This window comes from Choloepus didactylus, chromosome 21, assembly GCF_015220235.1.
Source record: "Choloepus didactylus isolate mChoDid1 chromosome 21, mChoDid1.pri, whole genome shotgun sequence".
Taxonomy (NCBI): Eukaryota; Metazoa; Chordata; class Mammalia; order Pilosa; family Megalonychidae; genus Choloepus; species Choloepus didactylus.
The window spans coordinates 29,603,874-29,625,768 of record NC_051327.1 but is presented as its reverse complement, the minus strand read 5'-3'; the positions used below and the strand labels follow the sequence as shown (position 1 = coordinate 29,625,768).

Here is a 21,895-nt window from a genome sequence, read left to right as displayed (position 1 = left end):
AGGTTGAGCAACTATCATGCTTGGTGTGTCATTAATTAGAAAGGCCAACAGCAGATTTGATCACATGTTAACCTCTGTTAATGCTTGGTGGCAGGTCTATGCTCTGTTTTCTTCTGTCTTGCTTGTTCCAGATGGATAGGAGGAGGAAGAGTGGCCATAGGCAGGCCCTGGGGAGGCAGGGTCAGGCCCAGACAAGAAGAGGGGGTGGGGTGGACAACAACCAAGCCCTTTCCTGCCCCCGGTCCTGGGCCCCCTCGGGCTTTCCCAAGGCCCACACTCACTCATCCCCGGCCTGGAATGTCCTCCCTGCCTTCCATGCAACTGCTGGACTCACCTGCTGTTCCAAGTCTCAGCTGCCTTAGAGCTGGACCCCACTGCAGCCCGGCTCCTCCCAGCCTCCATCCCCAGGTGCCCGTCGCTGACCTAGCGTGACGCCCAGCTCTGCGCAGCCCAGGAACTGGAGGGACCCATGCTCAGAGCCACCCAAACAAAGCCGTGGCTGTGGGCAAGCCACTTTACTGAGCTTCGGTGTCCCCATCTGAGCAGCACATTCTGGGCAGGTTAAATGCCCTCCCTGGGCCTCAGTTTTCCCATCTGTAAAGTGGGAGTAATAGTAGCTCCTGTTTCCTGACGGTGAACAAGCCAGGCCTGTAAAGAGCTTACTTAGCAGAGTGCTTCCTGTGAGTTCGTTGTTCTTATCCTTGCTCAGGATTTCCTATCTACCCCACGGGGCAGCTGGGAGGGGAAAGGAGCTCACGTCTACGCTCAGAGTAGGGGCCGCACGCAGAAGGTGCTGGGTTAATGGGGCGGATCGCTTCCGACGGCAGCAAGCTGGGCCGGTGCCTCCCGACCCGGCTGTTCCGGCCACCAGGAGGCGCGCCCGCCCCGCCCGCGGCACCGCCCCTCACCTGTGTGGGCCGCGCACCTGGCGCCGCCTCCGGAAGAGGGGACTGGGGACCGCGGGGAGCTCGGAGGGCGCCCGGCGGGCGGCGGAGGGTGAGAGCCCAGGGGGCGCCGAGGGCAGGGGCCCTGAGGGCTCAGGGCAGGACTGGGGCCGGGCTGAGCCCCCCGGAGGGGGAAAGCCGGGGGGGGGCGAAGGTGGGGGGAGCTGGGGCGTCTGGGCGGGACTCCTGGGGCCCCGGAGCGGAGGGGCGCGGGGAGGAGGGAAGGCTGTGGTTGGGTTTCGGCCGCCTGGGGCTGGGGGTCGGGGTACTGGGGGCCCGGACGCCCTAGTGGAGGTGCTCAGCGGCGGCTGGGTGTGAGGAAGGGGGGTGGGGAGGGACGCGCGGGGCTCCAGAGCGGGGTCCGGGCCCTGGGGCCACGTCCGGGAGACCCCCCGGGTCAGTCCTGGGGGCGGCTGGGCTGGGACCACCGCGACACCTGGGTGGTACCTGGCGCCGAGGCTGTGGGGTGGGGTGGGGGGGACAGGTGCGTGTGTGCGCGCGCGCGTCGGGCTTGGGGGGCTTCAGAAGCGCCGGAGGGAGGGGAGCGCCAGGGAAGCCCCGCGTCCTGGAACCTCGCAGGCCTCTGAACCGCCGGCCCTGGGCGGCCCCGGGGGAGCACCCGGCTCCCGGTCCCCAGGGGCGGGCCGGGAAGTAAACAGAAACCCAGAGCCATGGCCGCAGCGCAGCCCGCCCTCACAACCCGTTCCCTCACCCTGCCCTGGGCCTGACGCCGGGGCCTGGGACACCGAGGGGCTGGGACCCAGCGCAGAGCTGAGGGCCCCCGGACTCTGGAGGGATGGGGGCGAGAATGTCCGGGTCCCCCAAACATGGGGACCCCGCATGGGAAACCCGGAAAGGGAGGGCAACAGAAGTCAGGACCTCTGAGGACTAAAGAGGGGTGTGGCCGAACAGCTGGGACAGAACCCCCCACCCCCAAACTAGGAGAAGGGGAGGGGTCCGGGACCTGGGCTTCCGGATGGGGAAGGGCTGGACTCCTCCTGAGTCCCGAGTCCCTAAGAGCCTGGCTTCTGGGGAGACGGACAGAGTTTCCCCAAATTGCCAGGGGCTGGGAGCCAGAAGAGCAGGTGCTGGGAAGATGGGGGCAGGGGCTCTGGGGCAGGGGCAGCCTGGGGTGCTGGAGCCCTGGGACAAGATTTCCTGGGGTCAGAGGATGGCTGGCAGAGGCAGAAGGCAAGCAGGCTCCTTTCCTGCTTCCTGCCTCAGTTTACCCTGGGGACATTAACGGAGCTGGGCCACCAAGACCCAGATCATTAACCTTTTGTAGCCTGGGGAGGCCCTGTCGGTGGCACCTGGAGGGCTGCTGGGTGGGCAGGTAGAGGGGGAGGGCCAGGTCTTGGCCTGCTGGGCTCAGAGCCCGGCACCCTGCAGCCACCTGTCTCCACAGACGCTGCAGTCACTATGAGCTCCCCGGATGGGCCGAGCTTCCCGTCGGGGCTGCTCTCAGGGGGCGCCTCCCCCAGCGGGGATGAGGGCTTCTTCCCCTTCGTGCTGGAGAGGCGGGACTCCTTCCTGGGAGGGGGCCCAGGGCCCGAGGAGCCCGAGGACCTGGCCCTGCAGCTGCAGCAGAAGGAGAAGGACCTGCTGCTGGCTGCCGAGCTGGGCAAGATGCTTCTGGAGCGCAACGAGGAGCTGCGGCGGCAGCTGGAGATGCTGAGCACCCAGCATTCTGAGCGCGAGGAGGTGAGGTGGCCACTGGTGGGGGACCTGGCCGGGAGGCCGGGGCCATGAGGCAGGGGGGCAGGGGGCAGGGGCCAGGCAGGTGAGCAGGGATAGGCAAGGTGAGCAGGAGAAGGGGGCCAGGTGAGAGAGGACAGCCAGGCAGAGTGCTCAGTGGTTCAGGGCATGGCTCTGAGAATAAGTCACACACGGCCATGTGACCCTGGGCAAGCTGCTGTGCTCTCTGGATTCTGGGTCCAGCTTGATGACACTATAGCATCACACCTTGCCTGGCACTGGGCTCAGCACCTTTCACCCATCGTCCTAGTTCATTATTGTCCAGCCCTGTGGGGTAGGAACAGTTCTTCCCCTCACCTCAGTCCCGGCCAGGCTGTCACCCTGCGGCCGCATCTGGCCCCCGTACACCCTCTGCACCGCTGACTCATGCATCGTAGACCCCAACCACTGCCCTCAAGCCCTAGACCTATCACCCCACACCCTCTCCACCAGGCCCCTGACACCTGAACACAAGTGGCACCCTGGATTCATACCCTCCACTCCTTCCCTTCGCCATCCCTCTACCAGCTCCCATGTCAGGCCCAGCTGCCCCGTCTCCATGCCTTCTCTCTCCTGCCCTACCTCCATCTGCAAGCCCTCTTGATTCTTCTAGACTAGATTCTGAATCCACTCACTTCTCATCATCTCTGCAGCCTCCATGCGAGCCACAGCCTCCATCATCTCCCTTCCAGATGCTGCAGCCACCTGCTTACCATTCCCCAGTTCCCACCTGTGCACTTAGAGCCCAATCTCCGTGGGATTTCAAAATTACAAATCAGATCATGTCACTCCTTGCCCAGAATCTCCCAACTCCCCCAAACACTCAGAATGAAATTGAAAGTCTCACCATGGCCTGGTCAGCCCCGAAGCATCCCTGACTTCACTCAGCCGCATGTACATGGCCTTTTCAGTTTGTTGAATAACTCAAGCATGTTCCCCCAGGGCCTCTGTACTAGCTGTTCTTTAGCTTGTAACCCTATTCCTGGATGGCTCCTTCTTGCCCTGCAGGAGTCAATGCAAACATCACCTCTTCGGAGAAGGAGTCCCCCCTCCCCCAGCCCCATCACTTTGCAGAGTTTCCTTACAGTCCTTCCTGTCCCTCTGAAATTACCTAGTTCAAGCATGTGTCCACTTACCTATGACCAGTCTCCTCCCTCTGGACTCTAAGCTGCTTGAGGGCAGTGAACTTGGTGGCCTTACTTAGCAATGTTAGCCAGGACCCAAAATGTGGTAGGAGCTCAGGGTATATTGGATGTGTGGATGGATAGGTGGATGGATGGATGGATGGGTGGGTGGGTGTGTGGATGTGTGGATGGATGGTGGATAGATGGATGAGTGGATGGGTGGATGGACGGATGGGTGGGTGGGTGTGTGGATCTGTGGATGGATGGTGGATAGATGGATGTGTGGATGGATGGAGGATGGATGAGTGGGTGGATGAGTAGATGGGTGGGTGGATGGATGGATGGATGAGTGGATGGGCGGATGGATGGTTAGATGGATGAGTGGGTAGATGTGTGGATGGGTGGATGGATGGAGGATGGGTGGATGGATGGATGGATGGGTAAATGGATGGGACTTGGAGATATTAAGGGACTTGCCCAGACCACAGAGCAGTGGCAGACAATCTGACCCTGAACCCGCCGGCTTAATCCGGGGGCTGTGTTGCCCCCATAGTATTTGGTTAAGACCCTAATTGAGTGCCAGGGTTGGAATCCCTGCTCCACTCACTGTGCATCCTTCGGCAAGACATTTCACCTCTCTCTAAAACAAGCCTTAGTGTTTTCATCTGTAAAATGGGTCTGTTAACAATTCTACCTTTGAAGGATTAAATGAGATAGTGCAGGTAAAGTGCTAGCACAGAACCTAGCAGAAACAGCCGCTAGTCATTTCCTGGGTCCAGGTCCTCTGTGCTTTGGGGGCCTAGAGAGTGGGGGCCAAGGGCCAGCCCCCTGACTTACCTGCCTGTCTATGCTGGGCATATAGGTGTGTCACGGGCATCCCCCCGCTGGTCCTACAGGTTTGGGGAGGGCAGGCAGAGGCGTGGGCCCAGGGTGGGGCTGAGCAGGGTTAATTAGAGGTAGCTGGCCCGGAGGAGCTGGGAAAGGGGCTGGGCAGAGGCTGAGCCGCAGAGTCCTGGAGCACGGCGGGCGGGGGAGGCCATGGGCCGCGGCTGGAATTCTGCCCGGCTCCGGCGCCAGAAACGGCGCCTGCGATCGCGGACTCAGAAGCCCAGGTGGCAACCGGAGGTGAGTGGGCATCAGGGAGCCACCCCCTTGGGCAGGTCAGGCTCTCCCTGTCCTTCTGGTCTGGAACCCACTATCTGCTGCTCCCCATCGTCTCCTTCTCTGAGTCTGAGTTTCGTCGCCATCTGCCCACCTGCCCGACTCTCCTCTTTCCCTGGCTTGCTCTGGACCCTCTCAGGCGCCCTCTTTGGGTCCCTGCTCTCCACTCAGCTCCCCCCCCTCCGGGTCTGCTGCTGTCTGCCTCTCACCCTCTGTCCTCGCCCCCACAGCAGCTGCAGCAGGAGAACCATGAGCTCCGCCGGGGCCTGGCAGCCCGGGGGGCCGAGTGGGAGGCCAGGGCTGTGGAGCTGGAGGGGGACGTGGAGGCCCTGCGGGCCCAGCTCGGGGAGCAGCGCTCGGAGCAGCGGGACAGCGGGCGTGAGAGGGCCCGGGCCCTCGGGGAGCTCAGCGAGCAGAACCTCCGTCTCAGCCAGCAGCTGGCCCAGGTGGGTGGGACGGCCCGGACCGCAGGTCCCCCAGGGCAAGGTGGGGAGGGGTGATGGGGAAGACACTGGGTCCCAGAGGGGGTGGGTGCTCTGGGCTTGGTGTTGAGGTTTGGGCCGGCTGCGGGCTCTACCCCCCACCCAGGCCTCTCAGATGGAGCAGGAGCTTCAGAGGGAACTGGATGTCCTTCGGGGCCAGTGCCAAGCTCAGGCCCTGGCCGGGGCCGAGCTGCGGACACGGCTGGAGAGCCTGCAGGGGGAGGTGAGTGCCAGGTGGGGCTGGGGGCCTGTCAGAGCCGGGAAGGCTGGGCTGGGGGCTGTCTGGGGCTGGACCAGCACTACCCACCCCCAAGAACACTGAGGCCTGTCCCCAGAACCAGATGCTGCAGAGCCGGCGGCAGGACCTGGAGGCCCAGATCCGGGGTCTGCGTGAGGAGGCAGAGAAGAGCGAGGGCAGGCTCCGGGCCACTCACGAGGAGCTGATGCTTCAGCGGAGGGAGCGGCGGGAGCAGACCCTGGAGGTGACTGGCCGTTTGGGGGTGCACCCAACTTGGCTCCTGCTGGCTATCTTGGGCTTTCTGGGAAATGATGTCAGAGCTGGGTCACTGGGAGCCCCAGTACCTGGCCACAGAGTGTGACCATCAGCCCCAGGGCAAGTGGGAGCCATGGAAGGGTTTGGAGCAGGGGAGTGTGCTCTTGGATTTGTATGTCCCTCCACCTGGCTAGAATGCACCATAGCAGGGCAGGTGGACAGGAGGCCGGGGTGTGGAGGGGACCAGTGGTGGGGACCTGGTGTGCCTGGGGCAGTGGAGGCCAGGAAAGGAAAGAAAAGAAGCTGCATGACCTGATGTTTGAGATGGCAGGAGTTTGCTCCTTGGAGTCAGACTGCCTGGTTTCTTCTCCTGCTTTCCCTACTTACCATTGTGGGACACCCAAACCTTAGTTTCCCAATTGGTGAGATGGGATGATGATCGCACCTCTGGCACAGGGCTGTGGTGAGAGTTTATGGTGTTAAGTACCTGGCTCAGAGGAAAGAATCCATAAATGCTGGATAATAGCAGCTAGTGAAAATAGGGGAGGGTAGACCCAAAAGGGGAGGCGGCGGGTAGGGCTCTACCAGGATCTAACTGAAGGGGAGGTGGGCGGGAGACTTGAGCGCCGCGATGCCGGGCCGCGCCCTGCTTTACAGCCGGGGAAATTGGCATCTGCTGATGGTAAGTACGCGACCCAAGGCCGCCGGCGATTCCGGAGCGGGCCGGGCCGTGGGGCCGCGGGGCTTCCGAGGCGCTCCGACGCCCCCTGGGGGTGGGCCGCAGGATGCGGGCGCCGGCGCGTGGGGCTGACGGCTGGCGCCTCTGTCTGTCTGCCTGCCTGCCTGCGCGTCTGCAGCTGGAACGCGCGCGCTCCGAAGCCGGCGAGGCCTTGAGCGCGCTGCGGAGGCTGCAGCGGCGCGTCTCGGAGCTGGAAGAGGAGTCGCGCCTCCAGGACGCCGACGTGTCGGGCGCCTCCCTGCAGTCGGAGCTTGCCCACAGCCTCGACGGAGACCAGGACGCGGACCGACGCGTAGACGCGCAGGTGAGCTGGAAGCCCGCCAGCCCCCCACTCGCGCGGTCCCGGGAGGGGAGCGCAGGCTCCGCCCCTCTTTATTGACCCCTGAGGCTGGACACCGCGCAGAAGATCTCTTTGGCCCACAGCTGACCCCGTCCCCGGAGACCCCAGAGGGGTTCAGCGTCCAGCTTTCGCCCCAGGAGAACTTGGAGCCCCCCAAGAAGCGAGCATCCCTGAGCCCAGGGGAGATACTGGAGGAGAAGGAGGCAGAAGTGGCCAGGCTGCAGGATGAGGTGGGGTGGGGCGGGTGAGATGTGCTGGGTGAGAGCCGCCTCCCAGCCTTTGACCACGGAGTCCCTTCTGCCTGCAGCGCCCTCCGTCCTGACAAACTTGCAGTCATGCTTCAAGAGCCTCCTCCAGGAGGACTTCCTGGGCTGCAACCCCCTTAGACCCTCCCCTCCCCATGCTTCTTCCTGCATCTCTCCTGCGGGCTTCTACCACTCCAACTAGCCCTGCCCGACCCTGCACTAGCCTGGGGGGTTCAGAGGACTCACCGGTGGGTCTCCAGCACGGGGCCAGGACCCGGGGTGCCCGGGGTGTTTGCTGAGCAGGCAGGGGGCGGAGCGCCCCGGTCCCGGCGGGAGCAGGGAGCCGAGGCCGGGAGCCCACCTGCCTCTGCGTTCCCCACTCCCCGCAGAGCGCACTGCAGCGAGCAGAGCTGCGGTTCCTGCGGGAAGAGCTGCAAAAGCAAAAGGAGCTGCGCGCGCAGGACTCCGAAGCAGCCCTGAGCTGCGCCCTCTCGGACCGGGACGAAGCTGTGAACAAGTGAGCCGCCGCCGACACCCAGCGCCGCCCCAGCCGGGACACAGGCTCCCACTTCTGGCCCGATCCCCACTCGTGGAACGTGTTACGCTTGGGGCCCTCCAACCTCCTCGGCCACGGTGTCAGCGCCCTCCCCCCGCCGCCGTGCCGCGGTCCAGAAGCCTCTCTCCACCCCGCTCCCTGACACCGCAGCTTCGGACCCACTCTCCGCCCTCCCGCCTGCAGGGCCCTGGAGCTGTCCCTGGAGCTGAGCCGCGTGTCGCTGGAGCGGGACTCCCTGTCCCGGGAGCTGCTGCGCGCCATCCGCCAGAAGGTGGCGCTGACGCAGGAGCTGGAGGCCTGGCAGGTGAGGGGCGGGCCCGGCGTCAGGGGCGGGGCGGGGGCGGGGGCGGGACCACGCCTGACCCGCCCCCGGCCCCGCCCCGCAGGACGACATGCAGGTGGTGATCGGGCAGCAGCTGCGCTCACAGCGCCAGAAGGAGCTGAGCGCCGCCGGGGCCACGCCACGCCGCGCCGGCCCTCGCTTCTCGCTGCGCCTGGGCCCCGGGCCTGCCGGCGGCTTCCTCAGCAACCTCTTCCGAAGCCGAAGGACCTGAGGGCCATGTGGGCTCAGTTTCCTCTTCTAGCCAATGGAGCCGCAGAGCCCAGATCGTCTCCCTAGGGTGGCTGGTGCCCTCCCCGTTTCGGGGGGCGGCCGGGCAGAGGCTCATGGGGAGCAGGGACCGGCTTTGGGGCCACGGCCCGAGATGGGTGGCGGGGCAGGTGGGGCAGAGCTGTGTACTGGGCGAACCTATAGGCTTATCTTTTCTAAGGACTAGGCCCCAGGCCCTGGCATGCCCCGGGGCAGGGTGAGGGTGGGGTATTTATGTCTCCAAACACAACAGAGTAATATATAAATCGCTACACCAACTTGGCCTCCATTCTTGGATAGAATGCACATGGAAGAAAAGCCTGTTTATTTGTAAAAAAATAAAAAAACATTCCAAATCTCTGGGATGGAGGGGGTATGGCTGGGGGTCAGAAACACAGGGAGAAGGCTCGGTAGCCCAGGTTGGTGAAGACATCTACCCGGCAACTGTTGCCTGCAGCCGTCAGGACCTGGAGGCAAGAGGGGTCTGAGTGGCCTGACCACAGCCCCCCAGCCTCCCACGGTCCCCTGAGCCCCCAGGTCTGGACCCACCTTGCACTCGGGGGCCGCGGGCTGCTGATTGAGGCTGAGACTGAGCAGCCCAGGGGAGGAGCCGGGGACCTGGGCCTTGAGCTCCCCGCTCAGCTGCCACTGGTTGACGCAGGGGCCCTGGCCGGCGGACAGAATCTGCGGAGGGCAGGGTGGGGATTCGGGGTCAGGGTGGGAGAGGGGCACTGGGCGGGGGTGGCAGAAGCATGACAGGGGGCCTCACCAGGTCCTGGTAGAAGGTGACGTGCTTCTGTGGCGCCCGCATGGGGAAGATGGTGGTGGGCGTGGAGGACCGGAGGTGCCAGAGGGTGAGGGCCGGGCCCCCTCCACAGACCTGGGCACAAAGGCAGGGTCCCCGGCCCGTGAGCTGCAGGCCCTCAGCTGGCAGAGCCCACAGCTGCCTGCCCCCGACCCTGCACTTGGCCCAGCTCACCATCCAGTCGGAGTCGGTGGCCAAGCACCCGATCCAGCGCCCGTTGTGGGGCCTGGCACACTCCTGGGAAGGAGGAGGGCGAGAGGTGAAGACCTAGGGGATGCCTAGGGGGGATGGGAGGCTGGGGGGGGAGTCATGCTCTCACCTCATGCTTGTACACCTCGATCGTCTGGACCTCCTTGGCCACGCGGAGGTCTGTGCAGAGACCCATGAGAAGTTCCATCCTCGCCCCAGCCCCCCTCCCTGCCATCTTTCCGACCACCCAGCCTTACCCCAAAGCCGCACGGCCCCATCCTCGCCACCCGACAGGACCTCAGGGCTCCTGTCCCGCAGTGCCAGGCAGTGGATGTAGTCTGTGTGGCCCCGGAGGGCCCGCTGCAGGCAGGGGAACATGTCAGGGCAGGCCGGAGAAGAGCCCCCCAGCCCCCCACTTCCAGGGCCCTGCCTACTGTGAAAGCCCCGGTTTCAAGATCCATTGTATGCAACTGGCAGTCTCCACCAGCCAAGATGAGGGAATTTTCCTGCAAAGGAGGCAGGGCAGGGCCGGAAGGAAGTCATTCTCAAGTCAGGACACTGGAGAGGGCCAGGGATCAAAGCTTGGGCCAAGAACAGGGCAGGGCAGAGCCCTGGGTCAGAAAGAGCTCAGGGGCCTCACACCTTGGGGACCAGCAGCAGAGCATTGATCTCAGGCACCTCCAGGCTGGTCCTGCAGGAGGAAAACCAGGTCACCTCTGACAGGCGGTGCCTTCAGGCCCGTGCACACTCCACCCCTGCGGGCCTGGCTTACCTGTACGGGGGCTGACGACGCCACAGCTCCTTGCTGCCCTTCAAGGGGAGAAAACACCAGGTGACCTCAGAGGCCCTCTCTGGGGTTGGACACCCAACCCTTTCCCCAGCCCCACGCTCACCTTTTTGAGGATCTCGGCCCAAAGCCAGGCCTTTACTTCCCCATCCCCAGCACTGAGCAGGTGTCGATCGGTGGAGACCATACTGTAGACGGGCCCATCATGGGCTAAAGGGAGATGCAAAACCTGAGTGACCCCATCCTGCTGCCCACCTCCACCCTGAGGTCCCCAAAGCCAGACCTGGCAGCTATACCCACCTTGGAAGGTCACCACTGGCTTCTTACTTTCCTCTTTAGCCTCAGAGCTCAAAGCTGCAGACAAGCTGAAGGGGAGAGGGGAGGGGGGCCCAGGAGCCAGAGGCAGGGGGAATCAGTCCCAGGAGAGCCAAGTGCCAGGGCTAACAGGTGCTGGGGTACAGGGGTCCTGGGTACCTGAAGATGGCGATCTGCCCATAATTGTTGCCAGCCGCCAGAAACTTCCCGCAGGGCGAGACGCTCTGGGAGAAGATGGTCATGTGAAGTCGCTGCAGGGCCTGAAACACCTCCACCTGTGGGGAGAGGCTACCTGAGGCCTTCTGGGGCCGCCCCCTGCCCACACTTCTCCGACGTCCTTTGACACAGCCCACCAAGCAGCCACCTGCCCACAGCCCCGAGAGCAGCTCGGAGAGGAGAGAGGAAGGGGGGAGTGCAGGTGTGCAGCCAGGGGGACCTTGAGCCCCAGCCTCTCCTGTTTCCTCCACTGCCAAACGGGGCTCATGGGAAGTTTTGTCACGATTCGAGGAGCTAAACTACATAAAGAGCTGCCATGTAGAAAGTGCTTAAAAAGTGTTTCTGTTACCCCCACCACGGGGAAACATATTTCTAACTCTCTCTGCCTGACTTCTATATTAGATGAGACCCCTCCGCCCCCCGGGTGCGAGTTCCAGTCCCACAAACAGCCCACGCACAGCGGAGTTCAGGACACGATTCTTCGCCCGCCCATCAGAATCAGGCCTGGACTACAAACCCCAGAAGGCACCACGCCCGCCTCACCTGCCCCAGGGGTACCGCGTGCAGCGCGGCTCGCTCCATCTCGAAGACTACAAGTCCCAGAGTGCTTCGCGAGCGGCGCGGCCTCCCGAGACCGGACGTGCTTACGAGCGGCTACTCTCCGCGCGCCCCTCCGCCCCAACCTTTGCGGGCTCAGGGCGAAGGCTGTCGCTGCGTACCGCCCCGAGCCCTAGAGCCTAGGTGAGTGCCACGAAGCCCCCGAAAACTGCGTGGCGCCCACCGCAACCCCGCTACGCCGAGCCCCCTCCCCCACCGACCGAGCAGGCCCGCCTTCCAGCCGCGCGCCGCCCGACTCCCGCGCCTGCGCGGAACCTCGCTGCTGCGCTCGCCAAAAGCCACGCCCCTCACGTTTAGCCACGCCCCCGGAGGTTCCGCCCCTGTCGCCGGGATCCCATCCCTCCGCCCGCAAGACCCCCGAGCCCAATGATTCTGCAGCAGCCCCTGGAGCGAGCCCCCCCGGGTCGGGGCCGTCGCTACCTGCGGGCCCCCTCGGGGGAGACTCGGGGCCTGGACGCGAGGTGCGTGTGGGGGCCTGGGCGGGCCTGGCCAGGGAGCCCGGGGCTTTGACTGGGGGCTCCGGGCTGAAAGACACGTGGTGGGGGGAGCCGGCGAGGCTTGGGCGTGAGCTGAGACAACGATGGAGCTGGGGGGCTCAGGGCCGAGACTTCCCCGCTGGATGGCCCGGGAGAGGGAAGTGACTTTGGGGTCAGCTGTGGCAGGAGATGGGGCCCGGGGCTCCTGGCTGACGCTGCAGGCTCAGGTGCGCAGCATCTCGAGTTGGGGCCAGGACGGAGGGGTGCACCCGGCTCTCTTCTCAGCTCCCCTCTCCGAGGAACTTTGCCTATGAGCACCAAGCGGCGCCTGAAGGAGGAGCAGTGAGTTTGGGGGCAGGGAGGGACTCCCAACGAGGTCCCTGCCTCCCCTGTGCTCCATCAGGCTGCCTCCTCTCAATACCCCAGCTCGCGGGTCTTCCCCTTCTTTCCCCCAGGGAGCCGCTGCGCAAGCAGTTCCTGTCGGAGGAGAACATGGCCACCCACTTCTCTCGACTCAGCCTGCACAATGACCACCCCTACTGCAGCCCCCCATTGACTTTCCCCCCAGCCCTGCCCCCACTCAGGTAGGCGCCCCCACTGGCCGGCCCTCATGCAGGAGCGCACGGGATCCTCAGAGCCAACCCCCAGGCCCTGCCTCATCCTGCTATTTTAGCTTCTAGCGGACCTCAGTGTCTTTGCTATCTCGGCTCCTTGGAAGGTGCCACAAGCCCCTGGGGACCTGGACTTGGTGGGCGGTGGCTCTGCCAGGCCAGCCTCTGCCCCATGCCCTGACTGTCACTGCCTCTTCCAGGAGCCCTTGCTCTGAGCTGCTTCTCTGGCGCTACCCTGGGAACCTGATCCCGGAAGCTCTCCGGCTGCTGAGGTTGGGGGGCACCCCCAGCCCCGATTACCCTGCTGCCCCAGCTGGGGATGGAATGGACCTCTGAGTGCTGGTGGGCAGTTCCCCTGCCCACCTTTCTTTCCCCACATCAGGGAAGACCAGCCGCCTCTGAAAGGACCAGCAGCTTTGCTTGCCCTCCTCCAGGCCAGGCCAGGCCTCTGGGCACCAGGACCATCCCTCGTGCAGCCTGGGCTGGGAGGGGCCACAGGGTTGGAGGTACTCCGCCCCAGGAGAACTGAATAAAGACTACCGAGGAAACCAAGGCTTCTTTCTGGCACCCCAGGCCTTTAGGGAGGGTGGAGAAGGCTGGGACGCGGATGCTGGGGTTTCTCACTCAAGATCGTCCCTGGAAAACGGTCGGGGCCCGGCCAGCCCTTGGCAGGCAGGGCTCAGGCATTGAGAATGCGTGAGTCAGAGCCCCGCCCCCGCCCCCGCGGCCGGCTGACTCACTCCCGCCACCCTCCCCCTACCCGGGAAGCCGGCCCGGGATCATGCCACGCTCCGAGCCATTTAAAGTTAAAGGTTCTTTTATTAATAAATTTTACCGTCTCCTCCTCCCACTTTCTCCCCAAAATAAATATCTCCCCTTTTTTGGGGGCTGGTAGGGGTCCCCCTAGAGGGCCAGCCCCTAGCATTAAAAAACAGATCCCTAAGCCCCCAGGCTGAGACCCCGTGGTGGAGTTTCAGTACATCTGGGTAGGATGGGCCTAGTGTTGTGTGTGACCCTCAAGTCAGCCAGGCCTCTCAGGGCATCGGGATGGGGGAGCCCCCCCATGTGCAAATGCTGCAGTTCCTTAGTGTCAGCTGTTTTGGGTAAGCCAGGATGGGGCTTCTTTTCTGTCCTGGAGCCAGAGACAAAGCAGTCAACACCTCAAAAGGATCCCCTGAACCCTGGCCTCAGGCCCCGGAGAGGTGACACATCCCCACAACCTGCCTGCCCCCTCCCCCACTGGCGGGGCTGGGCACGGGCTGTGTCTGGGCGGCTGGTGGGGGCTGGCTCCAGAATGAATGAGTGGTGAGTGGGCGTGGCCCCGGCCGGCAGGGGTCTTGCCATCACTGGATCAACGCCACGCCGGGGCAGCCCTCCCCGCCGGTCTCCTCGATGGGGGCTGCAAGAAAAGAGGGGTTACCGTGAAAAGGGGAAAAGCTGAGGAGCGATGGGGGCTTGGGCCGGGAGAGGGCGGGGCACACTTACTAGTGAACTTCTCTCTCCTGCGGCACCGTCTCCAGACCAGGAAGCCCGAAAGCAGCCCCAGCACCAGCACCAGGCTCAGGGCTCCCCCCAGGATGGGCCACAGCAGCCGGAAGTGGGCCGGGGGGGCCGCCGCGCCTGGGGGCGGGGCCTGGTCAGACCTCTCCCCTCCCTGGACCAGCCCGCCCCCCGCATCCACACCTCACGCCTTCCACCCATCGTCGCCCCTACCTGCTCGGAGCCCCTTCCCCACTCCCACCTCTCCCCGATTAGTTCCGCCTCCAGTTCGGAAGGCCCCTACCCCTCTCCTCCCCAGCGCCCCCCTCCCCCAGTCTGGGGTCCACTCGCCACCGGCCCCGCCCCCCACTCACAGCCCAGACAGAAGTCGCTGTGCGGCCGCGCGGGACACGACGCGCAGTCCATGCACTTGTCGAGGTCCGCGCTCCAGGAGCTGCCGCGAGAGCAGGGGGCGGTGCCTGGGGAGGGGGCCGCGGGTCAGAGGCTGGAGGCGGGGCGCGGCTATTCTGGGGGCTGAGGTCAGGGTCGGCCGGCTCGAATAACGTGAGTCACCGGCGTCCCCCCCACCTCGCATTCCTCACAGGTGACCGCACGGCCCGACCAGGACACGGCGGCAGTGGGAAGGGGGAGCCGCAGTGCGGGCCGCTGGGGGGTGGTCAGGTCCCCCACAACTCTGCTCCCCCTCCCCTCCGTCGGCGGGTGACTCACTCCCGGGCGCTGGGCCCGACCCCAACCCCTCCCCCCGCATAGCTGGGCACTGAAGTCACCGGACGGAAGGGGGTACCCCACATGGCATAGGGGGCGCAGACCCCCGTGTCTCTCGACCGCCCCCTCTTCGGTCACTGGGGCCGGGCAGACCCCGTATAGATCGCCAGGCTGGGGGCGTGCCCCCTTCCCAGAGGAGACATCCCGCCCCAAACTTTCCCTCTCCTCTTCGAGTCTCGACTTTCAGGACGGAAGCTCCCCGCTTTCCCCAATGAACAGGCGGGGGAAACTGAGGCTTGGCTTCCTGATGACGTTCGAGGCAGGGATGGGAACTCCCCCAGGCAGGGAGCTCGATGTCTAGAGATCACCTGGCCCCGGATCCCGACCACGTCCTCCTGGTCCCCCGATCCTGCCCCCTCTTCCCAAGCCCCCGGTCCCGGCCTCCCAATGCCTGGCCCTGGGTCCTCCCGCCCAGCCCGGCCCCGCGCCCGGCGTACCTGGCGCCCGCTCCCCGGCCGCCGCGCCCACCAGCGCCAGCCCGAGCCCCAGCACGAGGAGCCGCAGCAGCCGGCACAGCGAGCCCCGAGCCATGGTGCGCGTTCCGCGGCCGCCGCCGTCTGCTCCCGCCGCCCGCCGGCCCCGGGAAGCGGCAGCCGCCCCGCCCCGCCCCCGCCTTCCGGGGCGGAGCCGCCGCCCCGCCCCGCCCACCTCCCGCGCCCGCTCAGCTCCGGGACGCTCCGGGATGCCCCGCCCCGCCCGCGGCGCTCAGTCATTCGATCAACAAACCCCGCCGCGCGTGCTGCCCCTCCCCCCCCAATGCTCAATCCGCGGGGCAGTGGGGGGCGTCAGACGCGAAACAACGCGTCGCAGAGATAACCACAACTTTCCTAGGTGTCCTGGGGGTACAAAAGCAGAACAACAAAAGACTGACTCTAGGGAGGGGTCACCGTGTTCCGTCGCATCAGTACCTTAGGACCGACTTACGATTGAAAGGCAGTCTCGTCCCCTCCGTCTCGCAGGGTAGGAAACTGAGGCTCCGGAAGGTTAGGCGAATTCCCGGGGGCACCACGCTAGGGAGCGCCGCTGCCGTGATTACCTTTGGCGCCCCGCCCCGCGCCCTCACCTGCCGAGGGTCCAGCCCGCGGGGGTCCCCACCCGGAGGGCGCGGGCGCAGCGCGCCGGGTCTCGAGCACCCCCCTCTGATGAGGCTGGGACTCGCGCGCCGCCTTCGGGGCCGGGGTCGCAGCCCCTCCCCTGGGGCGGTGGTCCAGTGACGTCACTGCCTCCTTAAGACCCCCGCCTCCGTCCGGGTCCCAGCACTCCACAGGCTCCAGCGAATCCCTCAGGGCACCTTCTCAGGTGAGCTTGCGGAAGCGCTGGGGGTGGCGCGAGGGAAACGCCTGGAGCAGCCGGCGCGGGGGTCGCAGCAGCGCGGGTCGTGGGCCGCCTGGCGGACTGGGCTGGGCTCCTGGGGCTGCCACCCGGGCCTGCGCGAGTCTGGCCGGGGCTCCCGCGCCGCCACCCCGGGGCAGGTGGGCTCCCTCGGCGGCTGCGGAAGGGTTAAACGCCCTTCCCCCCTCCCCCGGGACAAAGACGCCGAAACCCCGGGCGCCCCTCCTCCACCTGCGCGGCCTCTCGGGGCCGGGACGCCCCTCCCCCCTCCCCTGCGGGTGTGGACCCTGCCGCCATTAGACCCCCGGGGACGGGCGGCTCCCTGGCTGGCGGCGCCCAGGGGCCGGGGGCACCCTTCTTCGGGCCGCCTCGGAAGGGAAATAGGGGCCGAGAGCGGGCGCGGTCCTTCGGACGGAGCCGATCCGCGAGTGTGGAAGGGAAAGGGGCGAGGACAGGCCCACACCGGGGCCAGTCTCCCCGGGGCCTAAGTGCGGCCCGGGGCGGCAGGTGAGCAGCGAGTGGAGAGCCAGCCCCTCCGCCCCGCTGCTGGGGCCGCGCTGAGCTCTGACCCTGGACGCGTGGGAAGAACTTGGGGCCACGGGGAGCCACGACAGGACCCTAAACTCCAGCAGCTGATCCGCGGGGCGACCTCCAAGGACAAATGGGATGTGAGGGGTGACAGGTGCCAGGGCCGGGGAGGAGGGGCTGGTTCACTGGTCTGACCCCGGGGGTCTGAGCTCCTCTTACTGCAGTTGTGACCAGAGAGGACCCCAGCCTGACATTTGGGGAAAGATTTCACCAGAAAATTGTCCCAACCTTGGGGGTTGCTGTCTGGCCCAAGCAAAGAGCGGAAGGGCGGGTTTGGGAGGCTGGGGTAGCCTTGGGGAGGGAAACGCCTTTGGATCAGAGGATTAGTATTGTTTCTTTTTCTTCTCTCCCCGCCCAGGCTTGGTGGGGGCTGGGGAAGGAGCACCCACCAGGTGTGCAGGAGCCTGGGCCCGGGAAGGGGGTCGCCCTGGGAGGGTGAGGACCCTCAGGCTTGGGCATCATCAAATTGGTGGAACCCAGGGGCTAGCATTGGCTTGGGAGCCCAGTATTGTTCCATTACTATCTTGCTTGCTTGTCTTCTAGGGTAAGCCAGCGGCTGTCACATAACTAGAGAGAAAGATAAACCCCGAAGGCTTCAATGCCCACTTTGCCCATGAGAAACTGAGGCTTAGGGAGCGTGCTGGCCCCTGTTACAGGGTGCAGTGTCCCTGACTCCCACGTGGCAGAGGCACGTGGCATGGGCTTTGCACTGGGGGGAAACAAGGGGTCCGGGCCAGCCCGTTGTAACTCTGCTCTGCCTCTGTCCCCAGCCGCACTCCTCCTCGCCATGGCCTCGGCTGGTCTGCAGATCCTGGGGATCATCCTGACGCTGCTCGGCTGGGTGAACGCCCTGGTGTCCTGCACCCTGCCCCTGTGGAAGGTGACCGCCTTCATCGGCAACAGCATCGTGGTGGCCCAGGTGGTGTGGGAGGGGCTGTGGATGTCCTGCGTGGTGCAGAGCACCGGCCAGATGCAGTGCAAGGTGTACGACTCGCTGCTGGCGCTGCCCCAGGACCTGCAGGCGGCCCGTGCTCTCTGTGTCGTCGCCCTCCTGCTGGCCCTGCTCGGCCTGCTGGTCTACCTCGCCGGGGCCAAGTGCACCACCTGCGTGGAGGACAAGGACTCCAAGGCCCGCCTGGTGCTCGCCTCCGGGGTCGTCTTCATCCTCTCGGGGGTCCTGGTCCTCATCCCCGTCTGCTGGACGGCTCACGCCGTCATCCGCGACTTCTACAACCCCCTGGTGGCCGAGGCCCAGAAGCGGGAGCTGGGGGCCTCTCTGTACCTGGGCTGGGCGGCCTCGGGCCTTTTGTTGCTGGGTGGGGGGCTGCTGTGCTGCACGTGCCCCTCTGGGGGGTCCCAGCGCTCCAACCATTACATGGCCCGCTACTCGGCGTCCGCCCCCCACAGCACCTCCCGGGGGCCCTCCGAGTACCCCACCAAAAATTATGTCTGAGGAGGGTGGGCGACAGGGGGTCCCTTGATGGCAGAGCCACCCAAGAGATGGTGATCTTTGGGGTTTTTGGGTTTTTCTTTTTTTAATCTTTTGTGTTTGCTACTTTGCTGTTTTAAATTTTTCTTTAATCCATTGGATACCTGAACCCAGATGACTCAGTTTTCCCACCCTGGGTTCTGCTCCTGGCATGTCTCACCTTTGGATGATGCAGCCAAAGAGGTGATGTTTTGGAGTTTCTAGATCTTCTTCAGCCCATCCTCTAAACCCTGGAAAATGGAGCCCTTGGATATGTCCTTATCTTGGAGGCAAAAACCTGAAAAACCTGGAGCTGTGGGCCCCGTGTGAAAGTCTGCTTTCGTTAGCAACAAAATGCCTGTCCCCAAGAGAAGCTGCTGCTGCTGGAGGAGCTTCCCTGGACTTGCAGGAGCACCCGATCCCCGGTCAGGCCTCTTAGCATCCGGAGGAGCAGCAGATGAGTTACCAAAGAGCCCCCACCTCCACGGCTCAGACCTGGCTCCTACATCCCGGTACCACGCTCCCTCCTGGAGTCCCAGTTGTGTGGCAGACCCCTGACCCTTTTGCCTCCAGCCCCCCGCACGCCTCTGCCCATAGCCCGCCCCGTGCTCACCACATTTTTTACTAAATAAAGCATGTTTTGTTATGTGCCCTTGGGTGTCACTGGGGAGCTGCTGAATGTCCAGCCCAGCCCGAGCCGGAGGATGGTGCCAGCTGGTCACACTCGGGTGGTTCTGTCCTTCCCTGGCTCATCCTCCGGGGCCTGTGTGGCCAGGGTGAGGTTACCCCACCCCAGTCCTGACCTGGCGCCCACCAGGGGAGCCCGCCCGACCGTCTGCCCAGCCAATGGCGGCGCACAGATCAGAGGAAGCCAAGTTACCAATGACTTTATTTCCGATTCATGGGGCAGGGTGGAGAGTGGTTCCAAGCAGAGGAGGCCCTGCTCTGGGCCTCAGATGCTGATGGTGGCCTGGCCAGGGGGACCCATTCTCCAGGGTGGCGAGGACACGATCAGCTCCTTGTTTGGGACCTGAGGAGCCATTGCCCCTTGCGTGTGGCCTGGTCCCTGGGACAGGGGAAGCTCAGCCCCAACAGGGAAGATGAAGAATCTGTAGGGGGGAGGGCAGGCCAGGGTGATCCCTTTGTGGGTGGAGACACCTCTGGGGGGTTCGCCTGGGGAAGGGGGCTGGTGGGTAGAGCAGGATCTCCGAGAGCAGAAGGCCTGGTGCAGTTGGAGGGTGCCAGCCGTGCCCTGGCCTCACACGTAGTCCCTCTTGTCCAGCCCGGATGCACCCGATCGCGAGGGGATGGAGTAGCCCAGCCGTGGCCCTTGGGGCCGCTCCACCGGTGGGGGGCACGTGCAGCACAGCAGCCCCCCACCCAGCATCAGCAGGGCGGCCGCCGCCCAGCCCACGTAGAGGGAGGCCCCCAGCTCTCTCTTGAGGGCCTCAGCCACCAGGGGGTTGTAGAAATCCTGGATGATGGCGTGGGCCGTCCAGCAGACGGGGATGAGCACCAGGATTCCCGCCAGGACGAGGAGGATGCCCGCGGTGAGCACGATGCGGGCCTTGGCGCCTTCGTCCTCCACGCACGTGGTGCACTGGGCGCCCGTGATGGCCAGCAGCAGGCCGAGCAGGGCCAGCAGGAGGGCGACGACACAGAGAGCGCGGGCCGCCTGCAGGTCCTGGGGCAGCGCCAGCAGCGAGTCGTACACCTTGCACTGCATCTGGCCGGTGCTCTGCACCACGCAGGACATCCACAGCCCCTCCCACACCACCTGGGCCACCACGATGCTGTTGCCGATGAAGGCGGTCACCTTCCACAGGGGCAGGGTGCAGGACACCAGTGTCCCCAGCCAGCCCAGCACGGCCAGGGTCATGCCCAGCAGTTCCAGGCCAGCCGAAGCCATCTTTCCTCTGGGTCAGGTACCCTGGGCCCCAGGCAGCCTCCTCGACACTGGGCGCTGGGGGCGGATGCCGGGCGGGGATGGGGCTGGGGTCTCGGGGCCCAGCAGGAGGTGGAGAAGGTCTGGCAGAGTCCTTGGGCCAGGACAGTCGTCACATCTGTGGGCCTCCTGCAAGGGGCCTCCTTTCTGTGCCTCCCCTCTCACAGGCGTGTCTTGGACCCTCGCCGAATGCCCACTGATCTCGCAGTCCTGTCAGCTGGGTGACGGATCTCTCCCGGGGCATCCAGCACCCATCAGCTGCCCGGTGGCTGCCTTTGCCGACCCTCCGCCACGTCCCGGACGCTGCAGGGCTTTGGCCGGACTCGCACAGACCCTCCCGACCCACCTTCCGTCGGGGGAGGTCCGTGAACCCTCCGCTGGTGCAGGTTCACGCGGAGCCGTGCCCCGACAACCGAGTGCCACCTGGGGACAGGAGGCTCAGGGCAGGCGGGCGGGGTTTTAAGGCCGAGCAGGGAGGCTGCGATTGGGGAAACCACAGCGACGGGGCGGGGGCGGGGCGGGGTGCTGGGCAGGGGGAGGGCTGGGGAGCCTCGGGGCCAGGGAGGGGGACACGGTGGCTAGGAGGAGACAGGGAGAAGACGCCTGGGCACGTGCAGTAACTCCAGGGACAGGGCAGTGGGGAGACAGGCCACGGGAAGTGGCAACCAAATAAGGGGCTCATGGCCGCCCCTGCCCCAGACCTGCCCCCTGCTCCCCCTGCCGGTTTGGTTGGCCCCATCGGCCCCTCGTCCTGGATGCAAACGCCCCCCAGCTGCCGAGTATCACAAGCCGCCCTGTCCCCGCCGGGACGCTCGGAATCTGATCTCCTCCTCTCGGCCCAGCGGCCCGGCAGCTCCCGAGGGAGGGGCCCCGCCCGCACCATTCCCGGGGCAACAGGTGCCCGGCGCCCAGCTCGGGTGGCATCGCCCAGGCAACGGCCTAGAAAACTACCCCCCCCGCCGTCACCTCAGCTCAGGTGTGCCCTCCCCGCCCCCTCTGCTGAAACCGGGGGGCTGACTAAGCGGCGGAAGGTCCCTGGAGGCCAGAGGATAAAGAGCCTGTTGTTGGGGTGGGGGCGGATGAGGCACACAGGGCCCTGGGAGGGGGGTGGGGGGCACAGGAACCTGGGGAGGAGGGGCGGCCCAGGATCCGGCTCTCTTCTGTGGGAAATGGCTGAGTCACCACAGAGGTGGGCAAGGGGCTGAGGCCCAGGGGACTTGACGTGCCTCTGAACCCCATCTCCCAGCCCACGAAGGCCTCCCCTCCTGAGTCCATGAGACACCCCCCCACACACACAGGGAGCAGCCTGAGGGTCACTCAGACCAAGGCTCAAAACTTGCCCCCCATCCGGGATACCCTCCTTGGGTCAAAGACCCCTTTGAGAAACCTCAAGGGCCCATGGGATCTACACCCACAAACAAGCACCCCTTCTTTCATGGGGTTCCTGAACTCCCTCAAGTCCCCTCCCTGGGTGTTAAGAGCTCCTGCTGACTATCATCACCTGAAAAGGGGGGTTGGGAGGTGGCTGAGCAGCTCCTTCCATCCACTTTCCACAGAGGCTGGAGGATCCCCAAAAGCACAGGGTGGGGTCTGGCTTGGGAGGCCCCTCACCTCCATCCTCTTCCCAGGGAAAGTCTCTCACGCCCAGGAGGGGCAGGGCTGCACCCCTCCCCTCCCTCCTCAGCCCACCTACCCCTGTCCCGGGCCCCCCCCCGGTCTCTGCTTGGCCCTTCCTACAGGGGTCTGGGATACCGTGCTGGCTGCCACCTGCTCACCAGGGCTTCATAAAGGGTTCAAACCCAGGGGTGGGTGCATTGCCCCGTGGAAAAGGGTTTAGAATTTTTCTTTTCAGAGGAAAGGTTTGTGGTTCTCA

At 65.1% G+C, this 21,895-nt stretch overlaps 6 protein-coding genes across 12 annotated transcripts; 3 read left to right on the top strand and 3 right to left on the bottom strand.

Annotated features, from left to right (window-relative positions):
• Nucleotides 1-951: 951 nt before the first annotated feature.
• BICDL2 (BICD family like cargo adaptor 2) lies at nt 952-8,725 on the top strand. Of its 3 annotated transcripts, none has more exons than XM_037814708.1 (10): nt 952-996; nt 2,350-2,645; nt 5,194-5,409; nt 5,552-5,668; nt 5,781-5,927; nt 6,796-6,981; nt 7,101-7,247; nt 7,652-7,779; nt 8,002-8,122; nt 8,205-8,725. In XM_037814708.1, exons 2-10 carry the CDS (start codon nt 2,364-2,366, stop codon nt 8,370-8,372), a joined length of 1,512 nt encoding a protein of 503 aa, XP_037670636.1. In that variant the 5' UTR covers nt 952-996; nt 2,350-2,363; the 3' UTR covers nt 8,373-8,725. The 3 variants fall into 3 exon arrangements, with proteins under 3 accessions (XP_037670636.1, XP_037670635.1, XP_037670637.1); XM_037814707.1 differs by having other exon boundaries at nt 957-996; nt 2,334-2,645; XM_037814709.1 differs by lacking the exons at nt 952-996; nt 7,101-7,247 and having other exon boundaries at nt 1,490-2,645.
• Nucleotides 8,705-11,531, bottom strand: THOC6 (THO complex 6). Its single transcript, XM_037814710.1, has 13 exons — nt 11,263-11,531; nt 10,663-10,778; nt 10,489-10,553; nt 10,295-10,398; nt 10,174-10,211; nt 10,044-10,092; nt 9,836-9,907; nt 9,659-9,761; nt 9,532-9,581; nt 9,387-9,449; nt 9,177-9,287; nt 8,957-9,091; nt 8,705-8,874 (listed from the first exon to the last, which is right to left on the bottom strand). The coding sequence occupies exons 1-13, from the start codon at nt 11,299-11,301 to the stop codon at nt 8,794-8,796; spliced, it is 1,026 nt and encodes a 341-aa protein (XP_037670638.1). The 5' UTR covers nt 11,302-11,531; the 3' UTR covers nt 8,705-8,793.
• On the top strand, nt 11,331-12,976 carry HCFC1R1 (host cell factor C1 regulator 1). Of its 5 annotated transcripts, XM_037814711.1 has the most exons (6): nt 11,331-11,460; nt 11,635-11,798; nt 12,099-12,155; nt 12,269-12,397; nt 12,625-12,696; nt 12,807-12,976. In XM_037814711.1, the coding sequence occupies exons 2-6, from the start codon at nt 11,704-11,706 to the stop codon at nt 12,955-12,957; spliced, it is 504 nt and encodes a 167-aa protein (XP_037670639.1). In that variant the 5' UTR covers nt 11,331-11,460; nt 11,635-11,703; the 3' UTR covers nt 12,958-12,976. The 5 variants fall into 5 exon arrangements, with proteins under 5 accessions (XP_037670639.1, XP_037670640.1, XP_037670641.1 ...); XM_037814712.1 differs by lacking the exon at nt 12,099-12,155; XM_037814713.1 differs by having other exon boundaries at nt 12,625-12,950.
• A 247-nt stretch (nt 12,977-13,223) lies between these two features.
• Nucleotides 13,224-15,256, bottom strand: TNFRSF12A (TNF receptor superfamily member 12A). Its single transcript, XM_037814737.1, has 4 exons — nt 15,127-15,256; nt 14,278-14,382; nt 13,910-14,044; nt 13,224-13,823 (listed from the first exon to the last, which is right to left on the bottom strand). Exons 1-4 carry the CDS (start codon nt 15,218-15,220, stop codon nt 13,768-13,770), a joined length of 390 nt encoding a protein of 129 aa, XP_037670665.1. The 5' UTR covers nt 15,221-15,256; the 3' UTR covers nt 13,224-13,767.
• A 598-nt stretch (nt 15,257-15,854) lies between these two features.
• CLDN6 (claudin 6) lies at nt 15,855-18,685 on the top strand. Its single transcript, XM_037814760.1, has 2 exons — nt 15,855-15,988; nt 17,380-18,685. Exon 2 carries the CDS (start codon nt 17,397-17,399, stop codon nt 18,060-18,062), a length of 666 nt encoding a protein of 221 aa, XP_037670688.1. The 5' UTR covers nt 15,855-15,988; nt 17,380-17,396; the 3' UTR covers nt 18,063-18,685.
• A 263-nt stretch (nt 18,686-18,948) lies between these two features.
• CLDN9 (claudin 9) lies at nt 18,949-20,264 on the bottom strand. Its single transcript, XM_037814494.1, has one exon. The coding sequence runs from the start codon at nt 19,984-19,986 to the stop codon at nt 19,336-19,338; it is 651 nt and encodes a 216-aa protein (XP_037670422.1). The 5' UTR covers nt 19,987-20,264; the 3' UTR covers nt 18,949-19,335.
• Nucleotides 20,265-21,895: the final 1,631 nt, after the last annotated feature.